The 26,663-nt window shown below is 50.8% G+C and overlaps 1 protein-coding gene across 2 annotated transcripts in view; it reads right to left on the bottom strand.

The window, feature by feature from the left end:
• PXDN (peroxidasin) overlaps positions 1-26,663 on the bottom strand; it is an 88,159-nt gene that overhangs the window by 5,526 nt on the left and 55,970 nt on the right. For both annotated transcript variants that reach the window (XM_058551870.1, XM_058551869.1), the window contains 12 exons: positions 26,242-26,359; positions 23,732-23,901; positions 21,037-21,309; positions 19,692-19,808; positions 18,312-18,470; positions 17,172-17,284; positions 16,155-16,311; positions 12,879-12,987; positions 12,147-12,304; positions 6,711-8,214; positions 3,600-3,734; positions 2,729-2,937 (listed from right to left, as the gene is read on the bottom strand). In XM_058551870.1, coding sequence (XP_058407853.1) covers positions 2,729-2,937; positions 3,600-3,734; positions 6,711-8,214; positions 12,147-12,304; positions 12,879-12,987; positions 16,155-16,311; positions 17,172-17,284; positions 18,312-18,470; positions 19,692-19,808; positions 21,037-21,309; positions 23,732-23,901; positions 26,242-26,359 — 3,222 coding nt within the window. The remainder of the gene's footprint in view (positions 1-2,728; positions 2,938-3,599; positions 3,735-6,710; positions 8,215-12,146; positions 12,305-12,878; positions 12,988-16,154; positions 16,312-17,171; positions 17,285-18,311; positions 18,471-19,691; positions 19,809-21,036; positions 21,310-23,731; positions 23,902-26,241; positions 26,360-26,663) is intronic.

Raw genomic sequence — 26,663 nt, 5'->3', positions numbered from 1 at the left:
GCTTATACATACACACATACACACCTGCTTATACATACACACATACACATATGCATATATACACGCACACATATAAAGAAGAGAGAGAATCCGGATATTAACCAGACTTGTGGTGATCATGTCGCAATATCGAATCATAATGTTGTACACCTGAAACTAGTATAATATAGGTCAATTACACCTATATTTATATATTTATAAAAATATATTTATAAAAAATAAATATATAGATAAATTTTAAAGAGAGAGAATGGTGAGTCATATATGGCAAAATGCTAAGAATTCATGAATCTGAGTGAAGTGCAGGAGTGTTTTTTGTAATATTTCAATAATTTCTGCAATTATTTCACAATTGTGTGTGCGTGTCTTCTTCCCCGTGACTCAGCAGCGCCCACAGAGAAGCTGAAATCCCTAACTTTGATCAGATGAAGCAGAGGCTGATCCCCAGCAGCCGCTCCCCCCGGCTTCTCCTGTGCATAGGTTCACAGCTGGATGAAAGAGACACTGATGCGATCAGGAGGCACGGCTCGTGGAAGGTGCTTCACGAGTCTTTTATGAAAGTTGAATTGAAAAGTAAATAGCAATCGACATTTGGTCCTACCAAAACTTCATTCTTTTTTTTTTTCCTGCTATTTTTTAGATATGGCTTTTGGGCTAAAATAAAAACCGGTAAATCTTACAAAGCATTCTTTAGGTTTTGTCAGCTTGGGGCCAGGCCTGCTATTTTAAGAGGAGAAGCATCTGGAAGAAAGGGTGTCAGCAGTCGCTTCAAGGAGCCAAATTTCTCCAAGGTCCAGATGACAGTAGCAACGGGCTCACGACGGGACGGAGGACAGCGCTGGCTCCAAGAGGCAGCCTCTCCAAGGACCCTGGATTTTCTGAGCAAAAGAACAGAAAACTTGGCCCTGCTCCTTCCTCTGCAGCTAGAGGAGACCTGGTAAAGTTGTCAGAAAGTGAGGTTTTCTCATCTGAGAAGAATTGGCTTTTCCCAATGGTTTTCAAGGAGAACAATTTTCTGCAAACACAAGAATCAAATTCTCTGCCATACTTGTGGAAAAGCACTTTGAGCTAGATAAACCAGTCAAAACATATATTTAAAAAAGCTAAAACAAAACAACACAAGTTTTTAATAGACATAAGAATGAGAACGTAAATACTTTGAGAAATTGGGTACGTGGCGAGCAGTTTTAATTTTTACGTGGATTCTCTCACAATATTACAAATCACATTTTGTTATACGTATATTTACATTATATTACATACTATATATATAATATAAATATACACACACACAGAGGGAAAGGAGAGAGCACGCAGACAGATGGAGGCAGTCACAAAATCAGACCACACACACACACACACACACACACAGAAGCTGTTAAAAACAGCTCTAGTATATCAACCCAGATTTCAATACTTACTATTGAAAATAACAGCTAATCGAAATTAACTACAAATAAGAACAGCAGCCTGACCAGAACTATTTCTGCAGGAAGACAGAGGTGGAAGAAAAGACAACTCTAGTTTCTGCACTGCAAGTGTCCACATGCACACAGGGCGTGGAGAGCACTGGACGAGGGATGTGGGACCAGGGCTCCGTGTGGCCTGTGCGGCTCCCTGCATGCTCGTGGCCCCATCTTCCTCACCACAGAAAAGCAGGATCACACAGGATGGGTCCTAAACGTTCCTCCAGCTTTAATATTCCATGGGTCTCTGATCACAGTGTGAATAAAGCCAAAATTACATTCCAACCACAAAAGGAAAATTGAGGTTGACCACGAGCGGGATTCTGGAATGCAGAGGAGGGGCTGCAGTGTGAGGGCAGGGGCAAACCCCAAACCGCCCCCGCACCCTCCCCCTTGCTGACAGGATGAGCAGCCCCTCCCCACTTTTATGGGGGTTCCAAATCCTTGCTGAGGCCCCCCCACACCTGGGGACATTTGTCACCTCTTCAGAGGGTATTTCACTACAGCTTTCTCTGGGTATGTCAGATTGTGGACTTTTAGAACACATCATACATTTTTTTTTTTTTTTTTGGTGAGGAAGATTAGCCCTGACCTAACATCTGTTGCCAATCCTCCTCTTTTTGCTGAGGAAGATTGGCCCTGGGCTAACATCTGTGCCCATCTTCCTCTACTTTATATGTGGGACACACCTGCCACAGCACGGCTTGGTAAGCAGTGCACAGGTCTGTGCCTGGGATCCAAACCTGTGAACCCTGGGCTGCCAAAGTGGAGCATGCAAACTTAACCACTACGCCACTCGGCTGGGACCCAACAGCATACATTTTTAAAAATCAAATTTGATGTTTGATGTGCTTCTTCAACATGTTTCTTTTCCACCCTTTGTCTGTGAGTAGAGATATAGGCTACCACTCAGGTACTCATATTTAGACATATATTAAGTTTTCAAGAAAAACTAGGAGCACACCTCATTAAAGTTCTGGCTTCTACTTCTTTTACTTAGTATTTTAGTTATCATACTAAATACTACACCCAGTCATTACAAATTCCTCAACATCGTGACTTGTATTTTTCAGGTTCCAGAGTGTTCCTCCGTGTGGATACACCATAATTTAACAAATCCTTCACACACGCATATTTTGCCTGTTTTCACTATTACGATGGCACCTGTAAGTGCTTTAGTGTGCATTAGGCTTTCACCAAAACTAGCAGTGAACAAGGAAAACACATTACGTGAGAAGTGGGGGGTCACCTGACATGCACACCTTCACAGCAGTCCTGCCACACGCGGAGGTCCACTCTGGGGATCTCGTCACAGCTGCTGTACCCGTGGGGGAACTCCGCCACTCTGAACACATCCCTCTGCACACGCGTGATGTTATCTGAATTGTCACACAGTATCCTGGCCAGGGACGTCTGCTTGATCTGTGTCAGCTGGGCGGGGGAGAACACCCCCGGGTTTTCATACCACAACCTGTGTTCCCCAGAATGAGAACAAGATCAGAGAAAACACGGAGATTCAAAGGCCACAGGGAATTGGATTAAAATATTGCTCTACTCAGTTTCACCAACAGCACAGACATCACTGGCTTCAATTAGGTATCACGTCAAAAACAGACTCAAACGTTTCTTATATTTCTTACTCAAAAAACAAAACCAAAACAATCTGGATGAAAAATCGCAGACAATTAGCTCCTCTGACAGACCAGCACAGGCTGATTTTTAGAAACATTGGCATGGCCCGTGGCCACCTGCTGAATTACTTAGTAATAGGTGGTGACCGCCTTCCAATATGTTAACTAAACTCATAACATTACCCTAAACCTGAACTTTAAAATCCTGCCAGAAGTTCACACTCCTCTAAACCCCACTGCGGGTTAGTGTATGGATTGTCCGTTTCTAGGAACAGAGATACTCTTGTTAAGCGAAGGGACATAACAGTCTCTTTGAACTGGGTTATGGGTCACGCTAACACCGCTGTCACAGGCAAACTCAGCAGGCAGGGAGTTGCTCACAAACACCACGGGCGTGAAGACACTTTCCTCATTCTCAGCATGGACACAGAGCCACCACCAATTGCTCCTCTCTTCTCTGAGTCCCCAAACAGACTCTCTTCCCCGGGGCGTCTGTGCTTACCTGTCCCCATCCCGTAAGCGCTTGAACTGAGTGCTCAGCAGACACATCAGGGTGGGCCCCAGGCGGCTGCCAGGGACCAAGTCCTCCACCATGAGGGCTGGGAACAAGTCGATGTTGAGTGGGGAGCCATATAACCTACAGAAAGCCAAGGTGACATCTTAAATTTACTCAACAAAGCTGAATCTGGTAAAGAACACAGCAAACATGAAAAAAATACGAAGAAAATTCATCTAAACTTCTTTAAAACATCTATCCGTTATGTTTCCAAGAATTTTCCCTACTTTCTGTCTATATATACATGTATAAACACACGCGCGTGTGCACGCGCGCACACACACTTACTATAAGAAGTTTAGAGAAGCCAGGAAACTAAAACCATTCCGTTTCTCACTACTCAGAGATAACCACACTTGACAGCATAGTGTATACTTTTTCCATCTTTTTTCATAAATATATAGGAACAATAAACTATATATAGCTTAAGACACATTTTTAAAAGAATAATACTGGGATTCTACTGGGATTGAAAATGTATTTGCTCTAAAGAAAATATTTACTAAGCAGAATGAGTACAAAAGACTAAGATGTAGCAATGTTTAAATGTTCAAGAATGAGTATTTTTGTCAAATCCTTCCAGTTCCTTAGAAGAGTAAGCTTACAAGCAAAGAGCTGACAACTTCTACTACAAATCACTCCTATCTCTTATATTCTCCCAAGAAGTCTACTAGACAACACAACGGCTTAGTTTCAATTGCGATTCGAAGTTCAACTAGATTTTCCAAATGTGTTCTGTCATTGAGACCGCCCTCCGCAAGAAGCTGGGATTAGAGACGCTCACTGACCAAGACAGCACGTCTTACAAGCAGGAGTGCAATGCTGTTAAAACTAGCGTTTAGGCCTTCAGAGAAGGATAAATTGTGCTCATCTTCTCCAAGTTCAATGATCTTCACACTGAATTTCTGCTTGGATGGAAATACAGTCAGAAAGAACCCCACAAGTGCGGGTGGTTCCCTGACGAGCGGGGCCCGGGGCGGGCCTCTCAGAAGCGCCCTTGGGCTTTCCCTGAAAGAAACGCCCGTCCTGGGGTGAGTCCTCCTCTCTTTCTGCCCCACTCCCCTCCGGAGTGATCCACCAGCACTAGCTCAGTGACCACACTGCTCAGGCACTTGGGGACGGAGATACAGGATTGAAGCAAGGAGCTTCTTCCCAGAAGGGGACAGCCAGCTGCAGCGCCTCCCACCCAGGCCAGGTCCTATTCCCTTCCCCTCACTGTGCTCCTTGAAATAAAAAGCAGATTGTGTTAGGTGCCAATAAAATGGATGTGACTATGTGCTTCATTAGTCTGAGCAGGAGACCCTCTTCCCCTGGGCACTGGCACAGGGATGAGTCTTGCGTCTGTCTCATTTCCCCACGTGCTCGGTAATGGCTGGCGTGGGAAACGAGTGACCCGGTATGTGACGGATAATGCTGGATTCCTCTTCCGGGGTCTCTAGCACACCAGGTGTGGCCCCTCAACCCGCCAGCAGCACCAGGTCGGAGTGCTGGCTCCTCTGAACTGCTTTGAAATAAGTTTGGTAAAAGAGAGAAATGCTGGGAAAGTGATCCGTGTTGGTCTGGACAAGAAGAAAGGAGGATGTTCAAGCACAAAAACATAGACAGTTCACATAAATCCTAATTCGGCAAACGGTGACAAGAAAGTCATTGTACCAGTGGAGGAGCACACTTACACACACCAGCAACCAAATACCATTATCTAAACAAACAGTGGAACACGCTAAACTCAGGAAGACATGGCGTTCATTCACTCATAACTTGCAATAAGTGACAAGTAAAAGTCATTTTTCTCTGGAAGGCAGAGGTTGGATCCTAATTAGAGGAGGTCTTAACTTCAGTGCTAAGTGAGTAACTTAGTAAGTAGTTTACTCTTCAGTGAACTGGAGTCCAGAAAATATGCAAAGTGAGTCTTAAGAAGAAAGCCTTTTTTTCTTTTTAAAACAATTCTTTCAAATGCGAATTAATAGATCTTAAATACACAGTGAGCTGTGGACTTAATTCTTGAGTGCAAGGACTAAGAAGGTTCATTAAGGAAAAACTCTTAATGAGTGATCGATTATTTCCATGAAAGACTGCATCAAAGAAATTGGAATAAATGACAGGAAGAAAGAAGTTAATGAGCAACACGCAGATGAGACACTAGAAGAGACAAGAGGGGCTGAGACTCTCCACTTTGGAGAACTTTACGTCTAATTAGCCATCCGAACACAGAGGTCCAAGAAGGAGACTGGTGTCAGCTGGGAAGCCCCGATCCTAACCAGACCCTGATCCCTATCGGATCGAGGCCCATAATGACTGACGGGGCAGTGCTGCGGTCTCTGTCTCCCTGTGAAGGGAAGGGGCTGCCCCAGTGGTCCCCTGGGGGCCCTGACCCGCCCAGTGCGAGTCCTGTCCTCTGGGCTGACGGCCTGTCGCCTGGCCTCCTCACAGCTCCATCACCGCAGGCCAGTGAGATCTGTTCCCAGGATGGACTGAAGCTGCTGCTCAGAAGCCTGCACAGAAGCCCCGAACTTGTCAGCCGTGGTGTCTGGGACGTGGCCGCCGGCCTGGGCTGGGCGTCTGAGTGAGTTCGGGGAGGGCTGTGAGCCAAAGTCTCAGGCGCTGGTGGCTCACGGCCCCATTCTGCTGGCGCCAGGCTCTGCTGCTCCCTGCTCCTGACACAGAGCTGGGTCTCTTCCTCGAGGCCCCAGACAGACCCAATCTCAGGCCTGAGGATTTCCCGTGCAGATCCTGCCCCTCTCCCTCCCGTGAGGCCCCCACCAGGACTCTCATCTCAGCTCGAAACTCACTGCACACGTGCCTGTGATCACCCGCACCCCTGGCCCTGTCCCTCCCCCTTGAACCAAAACAGCCACCAAAGGGGTCTCCTGGCTGCAGGCCGTCCTGGCTCAGACTCCACCTACATCAGCTTCTCTTATTTGACCTCCTGGCTGCACCAACAAAAACTCAAATCAGACAAATAACCACCACCAGCTCCCACGCGCGGGCCACCTTTCTTCGCTCACCTGACGCATACAAACATAAGACATCAAATCACGGTGAGTTCTTCCAACTCACCGTCTCAGTTTCTCCCGGATCTCGGGGTTTTTGATTTCATTCTTCAGGTCCTCGAAGGTGTGGGCAGAGGACAGGTTGCAGTACACACGGTAGTCGTGGTAGGGTGGGATGCCGTGGTCGCGGCCCCGCTGGATGTTGATGGCGGCCAGGTCCAGGGCCACCGTGTGCGCCATGGAGAAGAGCCGCTCCGTGAGCTCTGTGTTCAACAGCTGGGAGGGCACACGCATCTTCCCTGCCACGCCGAACAGGCCTCGGAGGAGCGGGTCGATGCCGCCCTCGTTCACGATCCGGAAGGGAGAGAAGAAGGCTTTGTGTAGGGGGATGTGGCCCTGCACAATGGGCTCGAAGTTCTCGTCCAGCCGGTAGAGCACGGGGTTGACCAGCGTGTGGCCGAACCTGAAGGCGGCCGTGGCGAAGGCATTGAAGATACCGGCATTGACGCCCGGCTCGTAGCCCCGGTACTCGCCCAGCATCTTCATGCCCACCTCGCCCAGCACCTTGGGGAGCCAGTGCTGGTAGGTGATGTGCTGGACCTGCGCCCCCACGATCTTCCTGGCCTCGTGGTAGATGGTGTCGCCGTCCCAGTGTGGGTTCAGCGAGAGCAGCTCGGCGGCCACGCGGTTGTGCTCCCGGAACCAGAGCGTGTGCATGCTGGTCAGGCCCAGCTGTTCGTTGGCACGGTGGTCCCCGGCCAGGAAGCATGGGATGGGGCTCTCGTTCTCGTCCCGCATGCACTCTGTGGGCGGCCCGGCAGCAAAGGGGAGCAGCGGCTTCCCAGAGCGCTGCACGATGCCCTGCCGCAGGAGCCCCCGGTGGCTGGCCAGGTCCCTGATGGCACGGGCCTCGTGGTCCGTGCTCCCGTAGACGTTGGATGCGTCGATGTAGGAGGTGAGCTGGTTGATCTGCTCCCGGGGGTACACGGAGTTCATGAGGAGTGAGGTCATGCCGCTGCCGCACACAGGGCTGGAGCGCACAAAGAACATGCATCGCGCCCCGCTCCGCACGCGGGGGTCATTGGGGGGGATGGCCACCGAGAAGCAAGGGGGGTCATTGCTGCACACGGAGCTGCAGTGCTGCCCGTCGGAGAAGCGGGCCTGGCTCAAGGCCACCACTGTGGAGTCCAGGTCGTGGTCCAGAAACTGGCCCCACTGCATGAGCATGTGGGTGAACTGCTCATCGGGCGTGATGGCCTCCGTCCCAATGAGGGACGTGGACACCAGCCGGGGCATGGGGAGCGGGTGCCCATGGTACAGCCGGCCGGGGTTAATGCCTCGAGGGGTGTTGAACCCGTTCTCGTACACGGACTTCAGCAGGCGCTCGAAGGCGGTCAGCGAGGCACCCCACATGGGGTGCTGTAGGTTGTTGCAGGTGCCGTCGTGTGTGCGGTACTTCTGGTGGAAGCACATGTCTGAGCAGTTGTTCACGCGTCGGTGGGCCGTGCAGCCCGAGAGGTTGGCGATGAGACTCAGGTACTGCGGAGACACTAGGTCATTGTAGTGGTAACCTGGAACAGAGCCGGGAGACGCGCTTACTCCACTGGACGCACGGCACAGACCCCACGCTGGGGCCTCAGGCCCTCCTAGCTGTGGCTGCTAGAAACCCCCTCCCAATGTTTAGCCGACCTCCTTCCTCCTTCCAGCGCCAAGCAAACATGCTCTCTCCTCGCCCCCGACCCGAGCCCGCCACCTTCACAACTAACCAGCTCCAACTCTGATACAGGTAATTCCCCACTGTACCAAGTCCTAACCATGTCCAGGAATCAGGTCGACACGTTTTCCGCTTCACTTTAAACAATGCTGTGCAATACATAGTAAAACTCAAGGTGACCGACATACACAGCCCCTCTCATCAGAGATCACTCCCAGGATCTCACTCAACCCTGCGGTCGCCATGGAGGGTCCATGTTCAGTTGCCCCAACACCCGACCAATTTCCCCTCCGTTTACTGTGCCTCTAAGCTGCTCCTAAGGACTGTGCCCTCCTCGCCACTCCTATTCCACAACCCCAGCCAGGAACTCGCCCTCTCACTGTTCCCACACGGGTCTGATGACCTCACCTTCGGGCCCAAGACCTCAGTCTCTGCCCACTAGCTACAGAAGACATTCCAACCTTGTCAGCCTGGCAGATCACTCCAAACAGACCTTCCTCCCTGAAGCTCCCACTCTTCCCCTTCCAGACACCTGCTCTAGTCCAGCCGACAACGCCACGTCCAGGACGGGCCACGTTCAGGCCTCTGTCCTCCCGAGGCTCTTCCTAAACATTCACACACCAAGGCTGCTTCTTGCTCCAAGCTCCTCCTAGACCGGGCGCTCCAGGGCCCGGGAAATAGCTCCACACTCATGAGCACTCATGCAGGGGCACACACTCAACACGTGCTCGCTCACCCTCCCCCACACCAGCATCTTCTTTCCAAAGCACCTCAGAGCTGATCAGGACCGACCCTGCCTACACTTAAAGGAAACAAGAGACGGCCCCCTTTTGAAGGGGGCAGTGTCCACAATACCCAAAAAAGGATGTGACAGGGAACTGGAGGTGAAGCATGTCACAGGCTGGGGGAGAAACAACCAGAAATACAAGCGCTGGCAGACGGCACAAGGAAACAGCTTTGCCTGGGACGTGACACTGGGCTCCCCCAACCACCCAGAGCGTTCGGGCTCATGCGACCTGAAAGCTGTGTGCCCCCGAAGGACTACAACAGCGAGACTGGAATGGCCGGCTCTGTGCTCAGCTACTCTTAGGAGACCTCAGAAAACTCTCAGTCTTGAGCATCAAAAGAGCCAGGAAGGAAAACGCCTCCTCCCAGATGTTGCCGGGCTCCCAGACCAGCCTCTGCCGGCACCGTCACTGCCTCCACCGGCACCGTCACTGCCTCCACAGCACTGGCCACGGGTGTAGCAGTGACTCTCGGCCACAGCGGGCAGCATCGTGGTTCCTCCGGATGGTTTTCCAGGCTGGGCCCTGTCGGAGGGACCAGGCGAAGTCCAGGCAGAGGCAGGCACCAGCCAACAGCCCAGGGATGAGAAGCATGTGCTGTGCTTTGAGGAAACAGAACATCCTAAAATTTTCCTGAAAAAATGCTGCAAAACCAAGCCTATCTGCACAACCAGTGGGTTGATCAACGCAGTGCCTAAATAACTTTTTAAACATGAGCCGTTCACCAGGAATTTTGCAAACTGCCCTGACCATTTCAGACTCGTTAACTCACTCTAGTTTGCTTTAGAAATAGAAACCACCTCAGAATGTAGACAACTAACTACAGGTGAAAATACTGGAATGTGAGAAAAAGCACGTAGCCAAGAAGAAAGGGATGAACCACAGGACTGTTTCTCGACAGGAAAATGCCCGGCAGGTCCTGTCGGAGCTTTACGTGGTTTTCTTCCACAGTGAGCGGTTATACCCGTGACAAGGACACGGGGAGGCCTGGAGATGGTGGTCTCACGTGCACACCTGGTTGTGCGTTGGCCGTTGAGACAGCCCCGCTCCCACGCCGATGTCCACTAAGTGTCAGCTCCCTCCTTCTGGCCGCTGGGAGAAAACCTGAGCCCCAGACTCGGTGCTCACCACCTGGATCCAGGCCACGAGCCACTCTGCCACCTGTGTCTTCAGAACACACCTAGGATCTACTCGTCTCACCACGCTCCTCAGCCCCAGTGCTGTCACCTTCCTCCCGGATCGTTCCAGATGCCTGCCTGGTTTCCAGCGTCTGCCCTCACCCCTCACGGCATGGTCACCCAGCAACCCGATCCATGCTGACTCACGTCATTTCTCTGCAAGAACCCCTGTGGCTCCCATCTCATGCAGAACAAAGTCCTCATCTCGTCTCCTGGGCCCCTCTGGCTGGCACCCCAAAACCTCCCCACCTCGTCTCCTCCCCCTGCCTCCACCTGCTCCAGCCACACCAGCCTGCCTGCTTGACCTCAGATATCCCGAACACGGCCCGGAGTCTGTCCCCGCTTCTGCTGAGAAGGTGAGTGATTTTACTTCCTCCTTCTGGTCTCCCCAGGGTTCTGACAGGGTGTGTGGTGGGAAGCCGGCATGCAGACCCCCAAGGAGTGGTCGCACTTGGGCTTGACTTCTGGAAGCGGCTGCAGAAGGCTGACGACCGACCCGCCTGCTGAGGCCGCCACAGCAGTGTCGAAACATTTGAACTACGAGCCAAATGAAGAAAGGAAGCAGTGGCGAGAAATAACTGGGCCACCCCGAGGGTCCTTTTCATGGGAGAAAAAGCGTTCCTTCATGCCAGATCAGGGCCAGGGAGGGCTGGGAGGCACCACAGGGACAACCAAGGCATCCGATGTGTCCCCAGCACCAGCCCTGTTCCCGACGGGCAGAAAGTACCCAACACAAACACGTGGGCAAAATGAAACGGTTCTGAATTTCTCCCCAGGGCATGCCCACGGGTGAGGCTGGAAGTCTGTCCATAAAGAGGAGTGGAAACGTCCTGAGGGGGCCCTCCAATGCCCTACTGAGGCCAGCGTCCCTCCAGAATGGGGAAGCAGGAGAGGGGTCTACCCACGGCTGTGGGCTTGCTGGTGCCAAAGCTCAGCCACAAACTGGACCCACACGCGGCAAGATTGAGGACTGGCTCAGAACAATTACTCCAGTCCAAGATGGGGAGAAACGACCCTATAGTTCTAATCTCCGTGTCTCCTTCAACTCACATTCCTGCTTAATGCTCAATTCTTAAACGCTTGTGTGCTGAAGAGAAAAGATGTGCTCATCAAAGACAAGTTAGAAATCACCAGAAAACCATCAAGCAGAGAATTTTTAATCACCCAGTCACCCCTTTTCAGAGACAGCTACAGTTGGCATCATTCCCAGGGCTGTGTGTGTGTGTGTGCCCACAACTCTGAATAAACAACCGTCGTTGAAAATGACGCTTTTCCACAACAGCAATGGAGGTCGCCTACATCTCTAACAGCACTACTGTCCTCCTGACATGGCGGGCACCTTCACTTTCAGGCAGTGCCACGTGCCAGGGGCAGAGGGAGAGGGTGTCAGTCACTCCACGCCACCACTCATCTCATCAACTGCTTTACAGAAGCTGGCGCTCCATAGACATCCTTTCCAACAGCCACATGACGTCACATCCCGTGGATACAGTGTCATTTATTTAGCTGCTGTCGTGCCAAGTCTTCCCTCAAATCTCCTTCGTCCCAGAGGACTGGATGGTCACAGCCCCTGGGCAAGGACGGCCTACAGCCCAGTGTGCGGTTTTCTGTGAGCACACCTCCCATCACTACGGGCTTCCCATTAGACCCGAGGAGAGAACTCCAGGACCGTCCCGGCTCTACGCAGCCTCACTTAGCAACGATCGCATCATCACAGATGCCATGGGACAGGGATGCTCCAGGCTCTCCTGGGAAGGCGGAGCAGCTGAAGCGAGGTCAGTACCCAGGGCGAGGGAGGGAGGAGGCAGGAAAAGACGGGTACTGACTTGTTCCATTCAGGTCGACCATCAGGCCGTGCTGCACGTGCTCCTGAATCAGCTGCAAGGTCCGCTCGAAGATCTCCCCAGCGCGGGCCTGCTCTACCGTGTAGGGGTCCCGCGGGTACCGGAACAAGGCCAGCAGGTCGTTGGGGGAACGTGGACGGCTAACGGGAGTTCAGGAGGAAAAACGGAAAAAAGGAACAAGTTACTGAGGACAAAAATCACTCGCATCCAAAAATATAATTATTGCATTTGCTATTTCTGTCGCTACTTTTCTACAGACAGGAGGTACTGTACCTTACTCATCCCCAGTGGAAGGCAACAAGACAAACACACAACCAAAAGACACTAAAAACAAACAGTTAATTAAGTCAATAGAGAAAGCACAGATATTCTTTTTCAATTAAGATGCAGAAAAAACACTTTGGAATTACCAGCATGAGCAAATACACTATGGCTTGTGAAATATTTTGTTTTTGCCAAATCATTTAGGAATTAGCCAAAAGAACATGTTGAAATCTTAAAAAAATGTTTTATTTGTGAATCATAGTTCAGCTTCTCCTGGGAAAGGACTTTCTGTCATCTTCAGCCCCAGAAAAGCGGATGCCAACGTTGTTTACTATTTTTAAATCAGATGACACAGTCAAAACTCTGTGCACCGGAGCTGCACGCGTTCTCTAAACCCCCCAGAAGCTAAGTGAGATGAGGGCCAGAACTCTGCTGACTTCTCCACAATACCTGTCAAACAAGTGTGTCCGGGTTGAGTTTATAGCTCTGTCAACAGTTGCAATTGCTTCAACAATTGATGTGGCTACAAATGGATCTCCATTTCGACTGACATCAGGAACTAGAAAAACATGAAGTCGCACATTACCGGAAAGATACTACACAAGTTACTCATAAAGTAACGTCTAGACACTCCATCATGCAGACCTGAGGCATACTTTTCTCCAAATGCTATTTCTATTTTTCACACCAAATCTTAAATTACTTAACACAAATTCTGCTAGAAGCTGTTTTCAAACAGAATGGAAATTACAGACTTTTAATATTTGAAATCGTGTGACACCCCATGAAAGCAGAGGGGAAAAGTAGTTATAACGTAAAACATTGAACTTCTTTTACCAAAGCATCACACACAGGGGAGGTGTTAACTCAGGCCAACCTGAGTGGCCGGTCTGCTGGGCACAGAGCAAGACGTTTTAAACCCAGGTGGGTTTTGCTGGTCTTCTCATCAAGGGTCAAACTCTCCATGGATGGCTGGATCTCAACCCGCTCACCCTTTCAAAGACTTTGTTCCCTCCAACATCCCATACCCTCGTGGACGGATCTGTGTCACTGCTGTCAGTGCCATTCCACTGCTATCATTATACTTCATCTGTGTGCACACACAACGCATGCACACACATGAGTGCACATACATGCACACAGGCACGAGTGCACACAATGCATACACACACTACACATATACACACACAGGCACTGGCACACATGCACACACACATGCTTGTGCACACCGGCACACGCGTACGTATGCACACAGGCACAAACATGCACGCGGGCACACACACATGTACACATGCACACACACACAGAGACGCGCGCACACACACACACATGCACACAAGACTCCACCTGTAATCTCTGAAGCTACTGCTCTGTCTCTAGGTTCCTCATTTCTCTTTCACTTAATACTTTCCAGCACTTAAGAGTTTGCTAAGTAAAATAATAAAATAATCAAACCAATCTTTTATCTTTATCTTCTGAAGTGGCTCCTGCCAGGTCACCAACATACATCTTAACAAGACCACCGGTGCTTTCTTTCTTCACACTAAACCTTTCTACAGAAGTTGACATGGTTGAAAATGCCCTTATTGAAATGTTTCCTTCACTTGGTCCAAGAATACTCCCTCCTGACTGAATACACTCCCTCCTGCCTGGATACACCCTCTCCTGACTGGGATCTACTCCTTCCTGCCTCACAAGGACTCCTTTCCAGTCTCAGGCTCATTCTCTCTCTTCCTTTGACTGACAGGCGCACAGAATTTGACTATTCATCATTCTTGATTCCTGATGCTGTCTCATCCGTTTTGGTCCATTTTAGAGTGTCTTTTCCCTGCCAGGTCTCTGCCTGCTGGAGCAGCCAGGGCATAGTAACCAGCCGGCTGTCTATCTGAACTCTCCTCTGAGCTCCAGACTCACATCTCTAGCATTCAACCTTATTGTGTGCCAACAGAGCAACTGATGTGTCTCTTCCCCAGTCTGGCTTCTACCTTGATGGTCTCTGAAGCCTCAGTAAATGACGCCCAAATTACCCAAGCCGAATGGGGGAGAACCAGCACCTCCTCTCTCCTTGCCCTCACACCTCACCCCATGCAGTCCTTCACCACAACAAAGTCACCTTTTAGAAAAGCAGACTGCTTATGGCACTCCCCTGCTCAGAACTTTCCAGTGGCTTCTCATCATATTTGGAATAAAAACCAACTCCACAGCACGGCTAACAAGGTCCCTGGGACAGCCCATCTCCCCCCCCCAGTCCTCTCTCACCCTGGGGCATGCGGCTGGTCCTGACCTCGGGCATCACCCGCTCATCTCCTGGGTCGGTGGCTCCCATCCCAATCTCTGCCTCTCAAAACTGACACACGCAGGGCGGTCTCCCCCTAACACCCCATCTAAGGACCCTCTACCTCCCCCTGCCCCTGCTTCTGTAGAGCGCTCGCCATTCAAGCCTAACTACTCATTTTACTGTTTCTTATTCACTTCCCCACACCAGCATCTCAGCACTGAGTCCGAGGGTCTAGTTGGTCTTGCTCACTCCAGTATCCCTAGGGCCCAGGGCAGAGCCTGACATGCACCCTCAGGCATCTGTGGGAGGGAAGGACAGTCTGCCCTGAGCAGAGAGCCCCGGGCAGGCCATCTTCCCACACTCTGCTAATCCAAGTCACTGTCCGACACACAGAGGCACACAGTTTGTGAGCTGACCAGCCACTCTGCGTACCTGAGATATTTACACATTTGTGTTCAAAGAGCTGGAAAGCATTTTCCCTAGGCAGAGCCCTATTTTTATGTACCTTAAACAGAGCCCAAATTTACTATTTTTGGAACTTAATAATTTTATGCCAAGTGTTAGACAAACGAAGCAGACAATTTTACATAATTTTAGGACTCTAATGTTTCATTACCCATGATTTATATTGAATTTGTTTTTCTGTAAGCAGTGATCATAGAAAAATAATCCGTAAACATTTATCTCTGTATCTTAAAAAAAAATTAGAGGAAATTCACTAAAATGTTAAGAGTGGTTATTTCTTAGGGGTGGGATTCCGGGTGGGAGACACTTCTTAAATTTCATATATAACTAACTCATGTTACAGTAATGTTGTTTTTCCCCTGTGACACTGCATGAGATGTGCCAGGGCAGACACAGAGGCGGGGTCAGTACGGCTGAAGGGCTGGCAGCTGGACCTGGGAAGGGAATTGTCCGTGATTATCTGAAGATTTATAGTGAAGACTCTCAGGACCTAACACAGCCCAGGATACACACGGCCACATCCAAGAGAGAGAAAGCAGAGGAAGGAGCACAGACTCTCTTAAAGCAATAATTGCAGCCGTACTTTTGCCAAATGGTGACTGTAATTACACGTTGCCAGATTGCAATGGGTGTGGATGGGTTTGGACGACCATTAAACCAACCACCAAATCAACAGCCAGGAAAGCTCCTCTGAGCGAACCGACCACAGTGGCTTGTGGTCTCAGAGCAGCAGGAAGGAGTGGCTCAGAGAGCCAGCCTGGCCCGGCCACCACCGGGTGTGTAATGCTGAGCAGGCGGCTCTGCTCCTCTGGGCCCCGGTGTCCTCCCCTGCAAATTAGGGGTGCGCTGTCTTCTAATAATCCTAAAACTCCTGAACTAATCAGGCTGGACTTGCAGTGGGGGCCTGTGTGCTTTCCTTCTGGGGCCTCTGAGCAGAGGCAATGGGATGAGCGTGCAGGAGAGGCTCACGTGAGAAGTCTTACCGTTGACGCTGAGCACCATGCTGACCGAGGCCTGCCCAATGGTATTCCGGGCCACGCACTCATAGCGGCCTGCGTCCGCGGTCCCAACATCGTGGATGGTCAAGAACCCCTCGGGGCTGATGTGAAACTTCCCACTTTCTGTCACCTGAACCCCGTCCTGCAGCAAAACGGAATAGAAATAATAGTAGGAACAAGATGAAGAAGTTGTCTTCCTAGGGGGGAGGGGCCTCATCATGGAAACGCCATGGAGACTCTGCTCAGACCCACGCAAAAGTGGAAAGAGAAGGACATTTCATTCGACTGGCCCAATACCAACTCAGCAGGGTAAACTAAACTTTTCTTACACGCTTGCAAAAGATCCAGAGAAGATCTAGACACAGACGGTGCTAGTGGGATTTCCCATGGTGTGTGTGTGGACAGTGGGCACACAGGGACCCCCATGGGATAGGCTCTATGCTGAGGCACAGAGGCATCCAGAGATGCCTGAACCACATCGGGGGCGAGAACAAGCGCTCGGGCGCACGCGGGGGCAGCCCCGTGTGGTTCTGGCAGAGCGCAGAAGACGGCAGCAGTGAGGAACGTGGGGAGGCCGATGCTTCCCCAGGCCCAGAGCCCATACCTCCTTCCAAGGGGAGCACTGCACATGGCCAGCCGTCTCCACGGGGGTCACTTTTCATAATAAAACAATCCTTAATAATGTTTTAACACTGTTTCACATTTTTATATTGTGCTTAATAAAAACAATACAGAAAAATGAAATAACAACAAAACAACCTTCTCTACTGATTATGGGACCGAGGATCTAACAAGAAGGTTTCCTTCGGCTTTGTCACGGAGAAGGACGTGAAAAGGAGACTGGAGTTTGTTGGTCTCACTCCGTTTTTATGAGAAAGGATGCCCTCAGCATGTTTTCACTCAAGGCTTACAGTCTGGATGTTTTCCTCTGCTATAGAAAGTCTGCAGATGAGGCGAGTGGGTGGCAGCTGCCCTGCCACCTTCCCGCAGCAGGGCTCTTACCTTGTTCCAGGTGATGGCGGGCTCCGGCTCCCCCTGGGAGCTGCATGGGAGCTGCACGTTGCTGCCCACCTCCACCGTCATGTCGCTCGGGGTGCTGGCAAACACCGGGGTGACTGGAAGGCAAGGGATACCCAGCTGACAAACGTAGAAAACCCAGGAAAACTCGTAATTTACACTAAAAAGCTTCAAAAGGGCAAAGGCCCCCTTCCCCTCCATCAGGGCAGACCCAGAGCACTGAGAACTCTCGGCCACAGCCGGGCATCTCTCTGCCTCCCTCCCAGCTGTGTCTGCCCAGAGTGAAGGAGCGGAAGGGACAGAGCTGCCGAGTCCAATGGCCCCATGACCCCAGGAGAGGGGTGGGGATGTACAGGACCCCAAGAGTGCTTGATGGTTGGGGACAGAAACACACGCTTGAGAGAGTGAGGGACCTGGCCAACAGCGGGCAGCCTTTCAGGGACCCTCCACACACCATCACCCAGCAGGCCACCCAGAGTCCTGCCCAGGCAGGAGCCAGAAGGGCAAACCCATAAACCCAGAGCCAGGCAAGCCGGTGAGAACAGACGTGGGAGGGGAGCCTCTTCCTGGCCCCAGCTCTCACAGGAGGGACCCTCCGCAGGCCTCAGCCCTCAGCTGGGCGCTGCCCCAGGTCCTTCTGGGTGGAGGGAACAGTCAGGGGGCACCGGAGAAGGACAGAAGGCAGAGGGGGGCGAACTATGGGAGGGCAAACAGGAGAAGAATCACGCCTGCGAGACACCGGTCTGCTCACGGGTCTGCCGACGTCATCAGACCCAGCGTTGCTTCAATAACCTCCCAGACAAGGCGGTGAAGAACAGCCCTCCTCAAAGTGACAGCAACTAGCCAAGGAAAAACCAATCGATTTTTCTTTGAGAAGTCGGCCTTATCAGAGTTCAGTCCAAGCATCATTAAGAAATAAATAAGTGTTCTTGCTGGGAACGTGAGTGAGACTTAACGAGCTACGACGTAAACCCCTTGGGGAGACGACGACGAGGGACAGTCACTCAAAGAGGAGGAGCAAGCCCTGAGAAGCAACAGCACTGTGAGGGGGTGGAGAGCCTGTCCTCCCCCCAACCGTCCGCACAGAGCAGCGAGGCCCACCGGGAAGGACCCACCGCCGCGTACCTCTGGGCTGTACCGTCAGGTGCGCCAGGACCCTCTGGGAGCCGATGATGTTGACGGCCTGGCATTCATACTGGCCCTGGTCGTGGAGGGCCACGCCCGAGATCCGGAGCGTTCCCGACGACAGGACCAGGTGCCGCCTGTCCACCGACAGCTGGCTCCCTGAAAGGCGTGGACACACGGGGGCGTTACTACAGGCAGGAGAGGGAAAACCCGGGGTCAGGCAAAACTCCATCTGAGAAAGGGAAAGGATTGCACAAACTTGTCTCTGCCTGAGTTAGGGCCCAGAATAACCCGTCCTGGACTCCGGTCAGCAAACGGTCATTCACCGCAGACGCCGTTACATGCCTGTGCGATGTGCCAGTTCACGGATAAGCAGCACGGTCCCTGCCCCCAAGAAACTCCCCGGGAGGGGGTGAGGGGCAGAGAGACAAGAGCAAGGTAGACAGGAGCCAGGACGGCAGGGCGTGCAGGCGGCTCACACCCGGGTCCTGGAGAGGCTAGTCCCAGGCTGGGTGTCGGAGGACAGGGCTGGGAAGAGGATGGGGGGCCAGAGTTATCCAAAGGCAAAGGACCCCAGGAAGGCCCTAACCGTTCCTCTTGGGGCGGAGCCCTCCTGCCGAGGAGGGAGGTCCAGGGCGTAGGTGCCCATGCAGGTCTCCACCCAGGATCCTGGAAAGTGCCCCTCAGGGGACGAAGAGGGGAGCTGCCTTTTGGTTCAAGGTGGGGATCACTCAAGGTTCTCAAGGCCACCCGTCTCTATCCCAGGACAGAATCTGAGGTCCACCAGCCTGGCCACCTGCTCTCACCCCAACCTGCCCGGCCAGGTTGCTGTCACCCCAGGGGAATGGGCTGTGCCTTCATCAGGCATGTGGCCAGTGGTTTACCAGCTGGAGAAGAGGGCTGGGATCAGACCCAGAGGATTAAAGTGATCAACAGTCAACAACAGCAGATGGAGAAATGACACAAGAAATCAGGGAATTTAGGGACAGCAAAGTTTAAAAAATATGTCCCATTGCCGGTTTCCAGGAAGTTCTAGCCTACATGTTGTTACATTTCACTCAAGATGCCAATTAAGTGTACATTAAGGACAAGACACAGAGACCATCTGGGAGGAGCTGGGCCTGAGAAAGCAGAAGGCCACACCCAAGCCCCTTCAATAAGGACGGATCTCCGAGTGTCCCGCCACGATGGCCATGGCCGGGACACGCAGACACCTTTGTCCCTCCCCAGCGCCTGGGTCGTGCTGGGTTCTGCCATCGCTCGGCCCGTCCAGAGAATTTGAGGTTCGCCTGGATGAGGGGAAGACAGACTGGTCTCCTGAGTGTGTGTCCCGAGGGAGGGAGCAGGGTGACGGAGCCAGGACACAGGGTCATGTCTTACCTCCTTTTGTCCAGGCGATGACCGGCTGCGGGTAGCCCTTTGCCTCGCACTGGAAATCAACCGTCTGACCCTCAATAACTGTTCTGTCCTGAGGGGTCACAGTGAACTGAGGAAGAGCTTCCGGAAGAAAAAACATTGGGAACATGACATTTAAAAGACAGCTTTGGGTAACGATGTGGCACAAACAACACTGCTGTCTTCCTTCCCCAGAGGGAGGTGCACCCATAATAAGGCGAGAACGACAGGGTTCTGCCGGACACCCTCCTGCTGGGGCAGGATCCGTGAGCAGCTCGTCTAGGAGATGTATCTACGAGACACTTCCCAGTGAGAGGATGTGCAGCAGCAGAACACCTGATGATGGGCGGCTCGGCACCACGCTGAGGAAGCGTGCACAGAGTCTGTTCATTTACTAACACTGTAGCTACAACATACAGGCTACAGACAACGTCTTATTTCACTTGTGGAAGCAGGGCTGACTTAGAGATTCATCTCACTCCTCAACCCAAATTAGCATCTGCCAAGAGTTAAAAAATGTCATCTAGTACAACTGTGCACAGTAAGACTTATTTTAATATTATTATTGGGTGAAAAAAATAAGTTACAGGATAGTATATCGAGTATGATTCTGCTTTTATAAGAGTAACAACCACAACAACAACGTGAACACGAGGTGACCTGCTGCTCCGTGTGCAGAAGGCCGGGGCTGGATACAGACTGGGAGTGAAGTGGCCTCTGCTGGAGGCAGGAAGAGTTGGTGAAGAGAGAAGATTGGGGAAAGAATGAATTTCTCTGCATGCTGCACTTCTGTACTGTCTTAGAGCTTCCCCACAACTGTCCCACTTTAATTTATTTAAAAACTAAGAAACTCATTATAGAGTCAATTAAGGAATTTGGTAATGCACAGCATTAAGTCTTAAAACTATAACATACTCTTAGCATCCTATGCTAAGAATTTCCTAGGGAAATTCCAAGATGTGTGCAAGACTTACTGATTAACACACATGCACACCCGCATGCACACACTCATGCACTCAACAAACGTCGGACACGCCAGGTGCTCCGGGTGCTATGGATAACACAGCCGAAAAATGAAGCCCCTGTCCTCCTGAAGCTTCCATTCAGAAAATAAACCTGTCATCAAGCCTCAAGAAACATGACAGATGGTAGTAAGTGCGACGGGTAACAATAAAGCCGGTTGAGGGGCCAGGAGGACCAGGGTGGGAACGGGAGCCGGGGCGGAAGAAAGCCGGCCTGAGCCTGGGCACACAGAGACCGGCCCGAGCGTGGGCACGCGGGGAGCACCGCGCGGGGAGACAGGGTCTGCCGCCCGAGTACGGGGTCTCACCCTGGACGATGATCAAGGCCGTGGCGTGGATGCTCCCGAGGCTGTTGGAGGCGAAGCAGGCGTACTCCCCGCCGTCCTCCTGCACGACGTTCTGTATATAAAGTCCGCCAGAAGGAGTGATACTCACTCGAGGGTCCACAGGCACGGGCGTCCGGTCCCCTTTGGTCCAGGTGATCCTCGGGGGGGGGTGGCCAGTGGCGCTGCACTCCAGGGTGACGCTCTCCCCCACCAGCACCTCCGTGTTCTGTGGCTGGATTACAAAAGCAGGTCTCGCTGTCACAATGAAACACAAATTCTGAATTAATCTCCTTCAGTTTAGCAAGAGCTGTTTGCTTGAATTTTTCTGTTTTCACCTACTCATTCTATCTGTTGACCTCTAAAATAAGTAAAACAACAATTTAACTGCATACTTTCTTGTCTTTTTCCTTGTTTAAAGGAATGCGCAGACAGTAAAAGTGGTCACTCGAGGGTCGAGAGAGCAGTCAGCAACTCTGACTGATGGTAAAATCTATTTCTTCTTTAGACACGGACAGAAATCCACGGAGAATTCTTGCTTTTGTTTATTCTAAATACACTATGTCGATCTTATTAAACCTTGCTATTAGTTCTTACTGGTATAAGACATTGTTTTTGAAGTGTATTTAGAACTTACAAAAATAACCAATTTCCCTCACAAAAGGAAAAATTCAAATTAAAACTACACTATTATTTTTCCACTCTAAATGTAGGAAAAAAAAAATCCAGACACTTATTAATGTGTTTTGTGGGTGAGTTTGTAAGGAAACAGAACTCTCACAGGTTGGGTGGGGTGTAAGCTGTTCACCTGGAGAGTAACGTGGCCACATTCAATAAAACTAAAATTCATCACCCTTTTGCCCAGAAATTACTCGGCTAGGAAGGTAATATTTTTACAAGCACATAGAACGACATATGTACAAAGAAGAGGCTTTTTTACTGCTGTGTTGATTCTTTGGGCCAACATCCTTATCTACAATTCTGGAATCCAAAAAGCTACAAAAACAAAATATTTTTTGTAACTTATTTGTTTACAAACCTTGATCTGTCTGGCATGAGGCTACTTAGACTCCTCATTGATTCCACTTACCGTGAATAGCCACACACTTGCTAGAGGATGATAATGTATTGACTATAGGATGTATAAGTCAGTGAATGGATTATGTACCATGTGGCCCTTCTGAAAAAATTCCCCAAATTTCTGAATTTCAAACAATATCTGGCACAAGGGGTTTTGGATATAGGGATGTGGACCTGCGACAGCAAAAAATTTGGAAAAAATCTAAATGTGCTCCAAAAAGGAACTAGTTAAATACATTGTGTTACATCTAGATGATGGAATTCTTTGCAGCTGTAAAAAGGAAAGAGTAAGAAGACCCTTGTGTACTGAAATGAAAGACCTCTAAGATGTGGTAAGTAAAAAAAACCACTGGCCTTGCATATGCTGACAACTTTTCTAGAAGGATGAAGGAGAAACTGCTGTTAGTAATTTGGGGAAATGGGAGCGGAGACAGGAATTCAGTGAAGGAAAGAGACAGGAGAGACTTTTTTACATCTTCTAATGTCTGTTAATGTTTAAGCCCTATTAATCAAATATCTAAGTAACATCCAATTATAGAAAACACAGAAATGACATTTAACATTAGCATTTCTAGCAGAATGGCGGAGGAGAGATCGTGAAGCTGTTCACAGGGATAAGAACACGCAAGTCAAAGCCGCCTTGAGGGCATCTGTAGAACCTGTCATGTTAAATCTGGCCTTATGAAATACAAAGACCAGACTAGTTTCTAAGGAGCTAAGAATCTAAACAAAGAAACACACACAAGCCATTTACACTGCCATCCAACAGGTATCAAAATAGCCTGAAATATAAACCCCCAGGGCACACAGACCCAGAATGACTAACGTGTGACGCTGAGGGTGGGTGGGAAGGCTTCAAAGAGGCAGGTACAGGTGCAACGTGTCCTGGGTAAGAAACAGGACTCTGCTGGCCCACCCACGGAGAGGGAACGTGGACCCAGGGAGGCGCCACAGCGGCCCGTGCTATTTCCAACAGCAGGGCGAGAGATCACTCCACTCAACTCTTCTCCACGGGCCAGTCCCTCTTCTGACCAAAGCTTGCAGATTCAACACGTCAGCAAGAGCAGGGTTTGCAACTGGGTGGGACTCAAACCGCTTCCAGGCCATGGCTGTGCTTCCTTTGGCTCAGACAGTCTCTTTAGACCAGGTGCCAATATTTTAGACATAGGAATTTTGCATAAAAATCCAGATTTTTGGCTTCTTTTTCAATAACCAGAGCCCTCAGCACAATAGAGACCCCCACTGCCAAACAGCAAGAGCTGGCAGAAGCCCCTTCAGACGAGGGTGAGTGGAAGGAGTGGGTGGGTGGAGGGGCACACGACTCTCTATGCCTTCCCTCTGACAGCTGTGCTCACAGCACCACCGGCCTCAACTGTCCACTCTGAGTGCCCGTCCTGTATTAGGGGGTGACCGTGGACTGGGGCACTGGTCGGAAATCACCCGATTTTCTCGTGGGCTGACCCTGCCACTGGAGCTTCACCTGGAGACATCAGCATTTGTTCGTATTTACAGAGTATTTACCATGCAAGAAACAGAGGAAGCGAACTGCGAGGAAGGACTGTTCTGGAAGGACCCCTTGTGTGAGACGCTGTCCACGTACCTGGAGACCCGAAGTACCTGAGGGTCACTTCCTGTGTTTTCACCTCTCCGGCCACGTTTTTCGCCATGCACTGGTAAATGCCCTGGTCTGTCTCCTGTGTGTTTTGGATCATCAGAGTTCCATCGTCCAACAAGTTTAAGCGGGAATCTGTCTTCATACTCAGCTCATTACTGTAAAGACAGAAATCTGGGTGCTCAAATTCTTAAGGCACAAAGAAACACCCAATCCCAGCGGAAGGTCTGGGTCCCGGCACCAGGACCCGGCGTCCAAGTGCACCCCACACACACAGAGATGCAGATGGTGCCGTCTTGCCTTCCCAAGAAACATTTCCTTCCTAACAGCCTCTGACCTAATTGGCATTTCTGGGAAATGTGCCTATGCATTTGCATCTCTAATTAATTTAAATCTTTACTTTTATTATCTACACGTTCAATCTATAAATGTTTTAAAGTGGTCTCCATTCCAAAGGGGAAAAAATAAACACAGTGGGAAAAAATTCAAAGGAAAAATTTCCTTTGTTTCTGACAAATTAATTCAAGATAACAGGGTAAAAACATTTACGTGACTAAATGCAAAAGATTACATAAGTCCACAGAACAAAACCGTCCTAGTTTGAAGGCATTTCCCGTCAGACATTGCTCAGAAACCTAAGGCAGTGCCCAGACTACAGACCCTGTCGTGTGGCAGCGACCCCAACCTGGTCCCCACCCGCCTTCCTCTACCTACACCAAACCACCAAAAGTGAAACTTGTCCTCATTAGCAAGGTTTTCTGGATGGAAGCAAGTCACCTCAGGCCCCACAAGTGACTCTTACTGATGTCGCCCAGTTCCCTCCATAAACAGTGTCTGCCAGCAGCTGAGGCAGGCTCTCAGGTGGGGCAGGCTCTCAGGTGGGACAGGCCCGCAGGTGGGGTTGGCTCCCAGGTGGGCCTGGCCTACATTGGGGCAGGTTCTCAGGTGAGGCAGGCTCTCAGGTGGGGCTGGCTCTCAGGTGGGGCAGGCTCTCAGGTGGGACAAGCCTGCAGGTGGGGTTGGCTCCCAGGTGGGGCTGGCTCTCAGGTGGGGCTGGCCCACAGACTCTGGCAGGTGGAGGGCACAGCCCCACATTAGACATCAAGCCTGGAGTTTTGGCTCTCACTCTGTCATGACTGGCTCTGCGATTTAACTTTTAATATCAATTTGTTCATTTAGAAAAAGTAGTTATGAGCTTGAGCCAAATTTATGCTTCTCTGCCCTTTCAATGCACACTTCATAATATTTCAGAATTCCTCCAGGGTTATACTCTGGATCTTAAATCTCATCGCCTTCAGAGCTATGCAAGGTAATGAGAGGTCTGAAGACTGGGACAGCATCTTACATTCCCTGCACAGTGCTGGGACCAAGTCCAGTGTCAGCTCAGCCAAGACAACAACAAATCCAGGCCTAGCACCAGCCTCCTCGTCTTCATAAGCAGGAAGACGTCTTCTGCTTCTGCACCTAAAAACCCTCTAACGCCCAGCTCACTGCTCCCGTTTGATTTTCTGCAAACACTGCTTGATTCAAGAGCCAGCCATGTTTCCGCTGGGAGTCTGGCCCAGGGCTGGAAGGGACGATGACTCAGTCAGTGTCTGGGCTCCGATCTCTGGAGATGTCCTCCTTGCTCCATCATGACTAAACATGGCCAGCAAGCTCTGAGAGGAAATGCTGAGTGCCAAGACCCACAGCGAGCATTCTGCTCATACATGAGTGCGTGTCGGAGTCCTCGTGCAATAAACATGGGAAGAGATGATAAGGTGGTCTCAGGTTGAGAATTTCTTTCCAAGGATTCAGTTCAAAATGCAAGCTTCAACGTGCCGCACTTAGCACATGACCCTCCATGGTCTGACCCCAGGACCCCACCGAGCCGACTAACCACAGGTCTGACCTATGCTCTGCTCCCCACACCAAAATGCTTGCGGAAGGAAGCGACCTTTGTTTCAGGGGACAAACCAACTCACACGGGAGCCAAGTACACTGTATTCACTTGACAGAGTCTCCCTGTGGACACTGTCCCCAGCAGGGAGGACCCCCGTCCAGTGAGGACTGGTCCCAAGGCTCCAGGTGTGAGGTCTCCACTGACCAGTCACCACAGCCTCTGGCCAAAGAAAGTGGACGGGTAGAGAAGAACTGAGTTTCCCTCCCGTTCCCAACCCAGGAGGAGGGAGTGACCTGCTGCCCCTTTATTGCCAACCACTGCAGGTGACAAGGAGAGCGTGCTGGCCCTTCACATGACGAGACTCAGGGACTCGGGTCATGGAGGCCTGAGACGGCAGAGACGTCTGTCTCCCAGGCGCACCTGCTATTTCAAAGCAGGGAAGATGCAGAAACAATGTTTCCTCCTTTATATTCTTTCCTCCATAGAAGAGGAAGAAAGAGTTGAGGCGGGGTCTGAAGGGTGGTGGGGTGGTGCCGTCCAGCAGACAAAGCACCAGACAGACTGTGAGAATCACAACACCAGATGCCCGATGGCATCCGTCCAACACCCAACTTACTTGTTTCGGAGCCAGATGATCTCGGGTTTGGGGTTGCCTTCGGCTTTACAGGTGAAGAACACCGTGTTCCCCGAGGTGACATCTGCGTCCTGGGGCTCAGACGTGATCCGGGGCCTTTCTGTTCCAATAAGGAAACAGAGACCTTCTTGGTTAAACCATGGAGTAAACCAAACCAAACCAAATCCCTCAGGTTCAAGAGACCATCACAAGTGTCCAAACATGTACCTCAACCACAAACATCCCCTCAAGAATGACAGACAGGCTTCTCTACTGAGACCATCTTATAGTGCGAATTACATAGCATTGTCTAATACTCAGGGATCCGCCCTCTAAGAACTGAGGACGCTGGCACTGAGGTGGTCTCAGACAAGCATCAGAAAATGACCCCAGTGGGCTACTCACCTTTCAAGAAAGCATGACAC

Source organism: Diceros bicornis, chromosome 12 (assembly GCF_020826845.1).
Source record: "Diceros bicornis minor isolate mBicDic1 chromosome 12, mDicBic1.mat.cur, whole genome shotgun sequence".
NCBI lineage: Eukaryota > Metazoa > Chordata > Mammalia > Perissodactyla > Rhinocerotidae > Diceros > Diceros bicornis.
The sequence above is the reverse complement of the archived record's forward strand: the minus strand, read 5'-3'. Positions and strand labels throughout refer to the sequence as shown.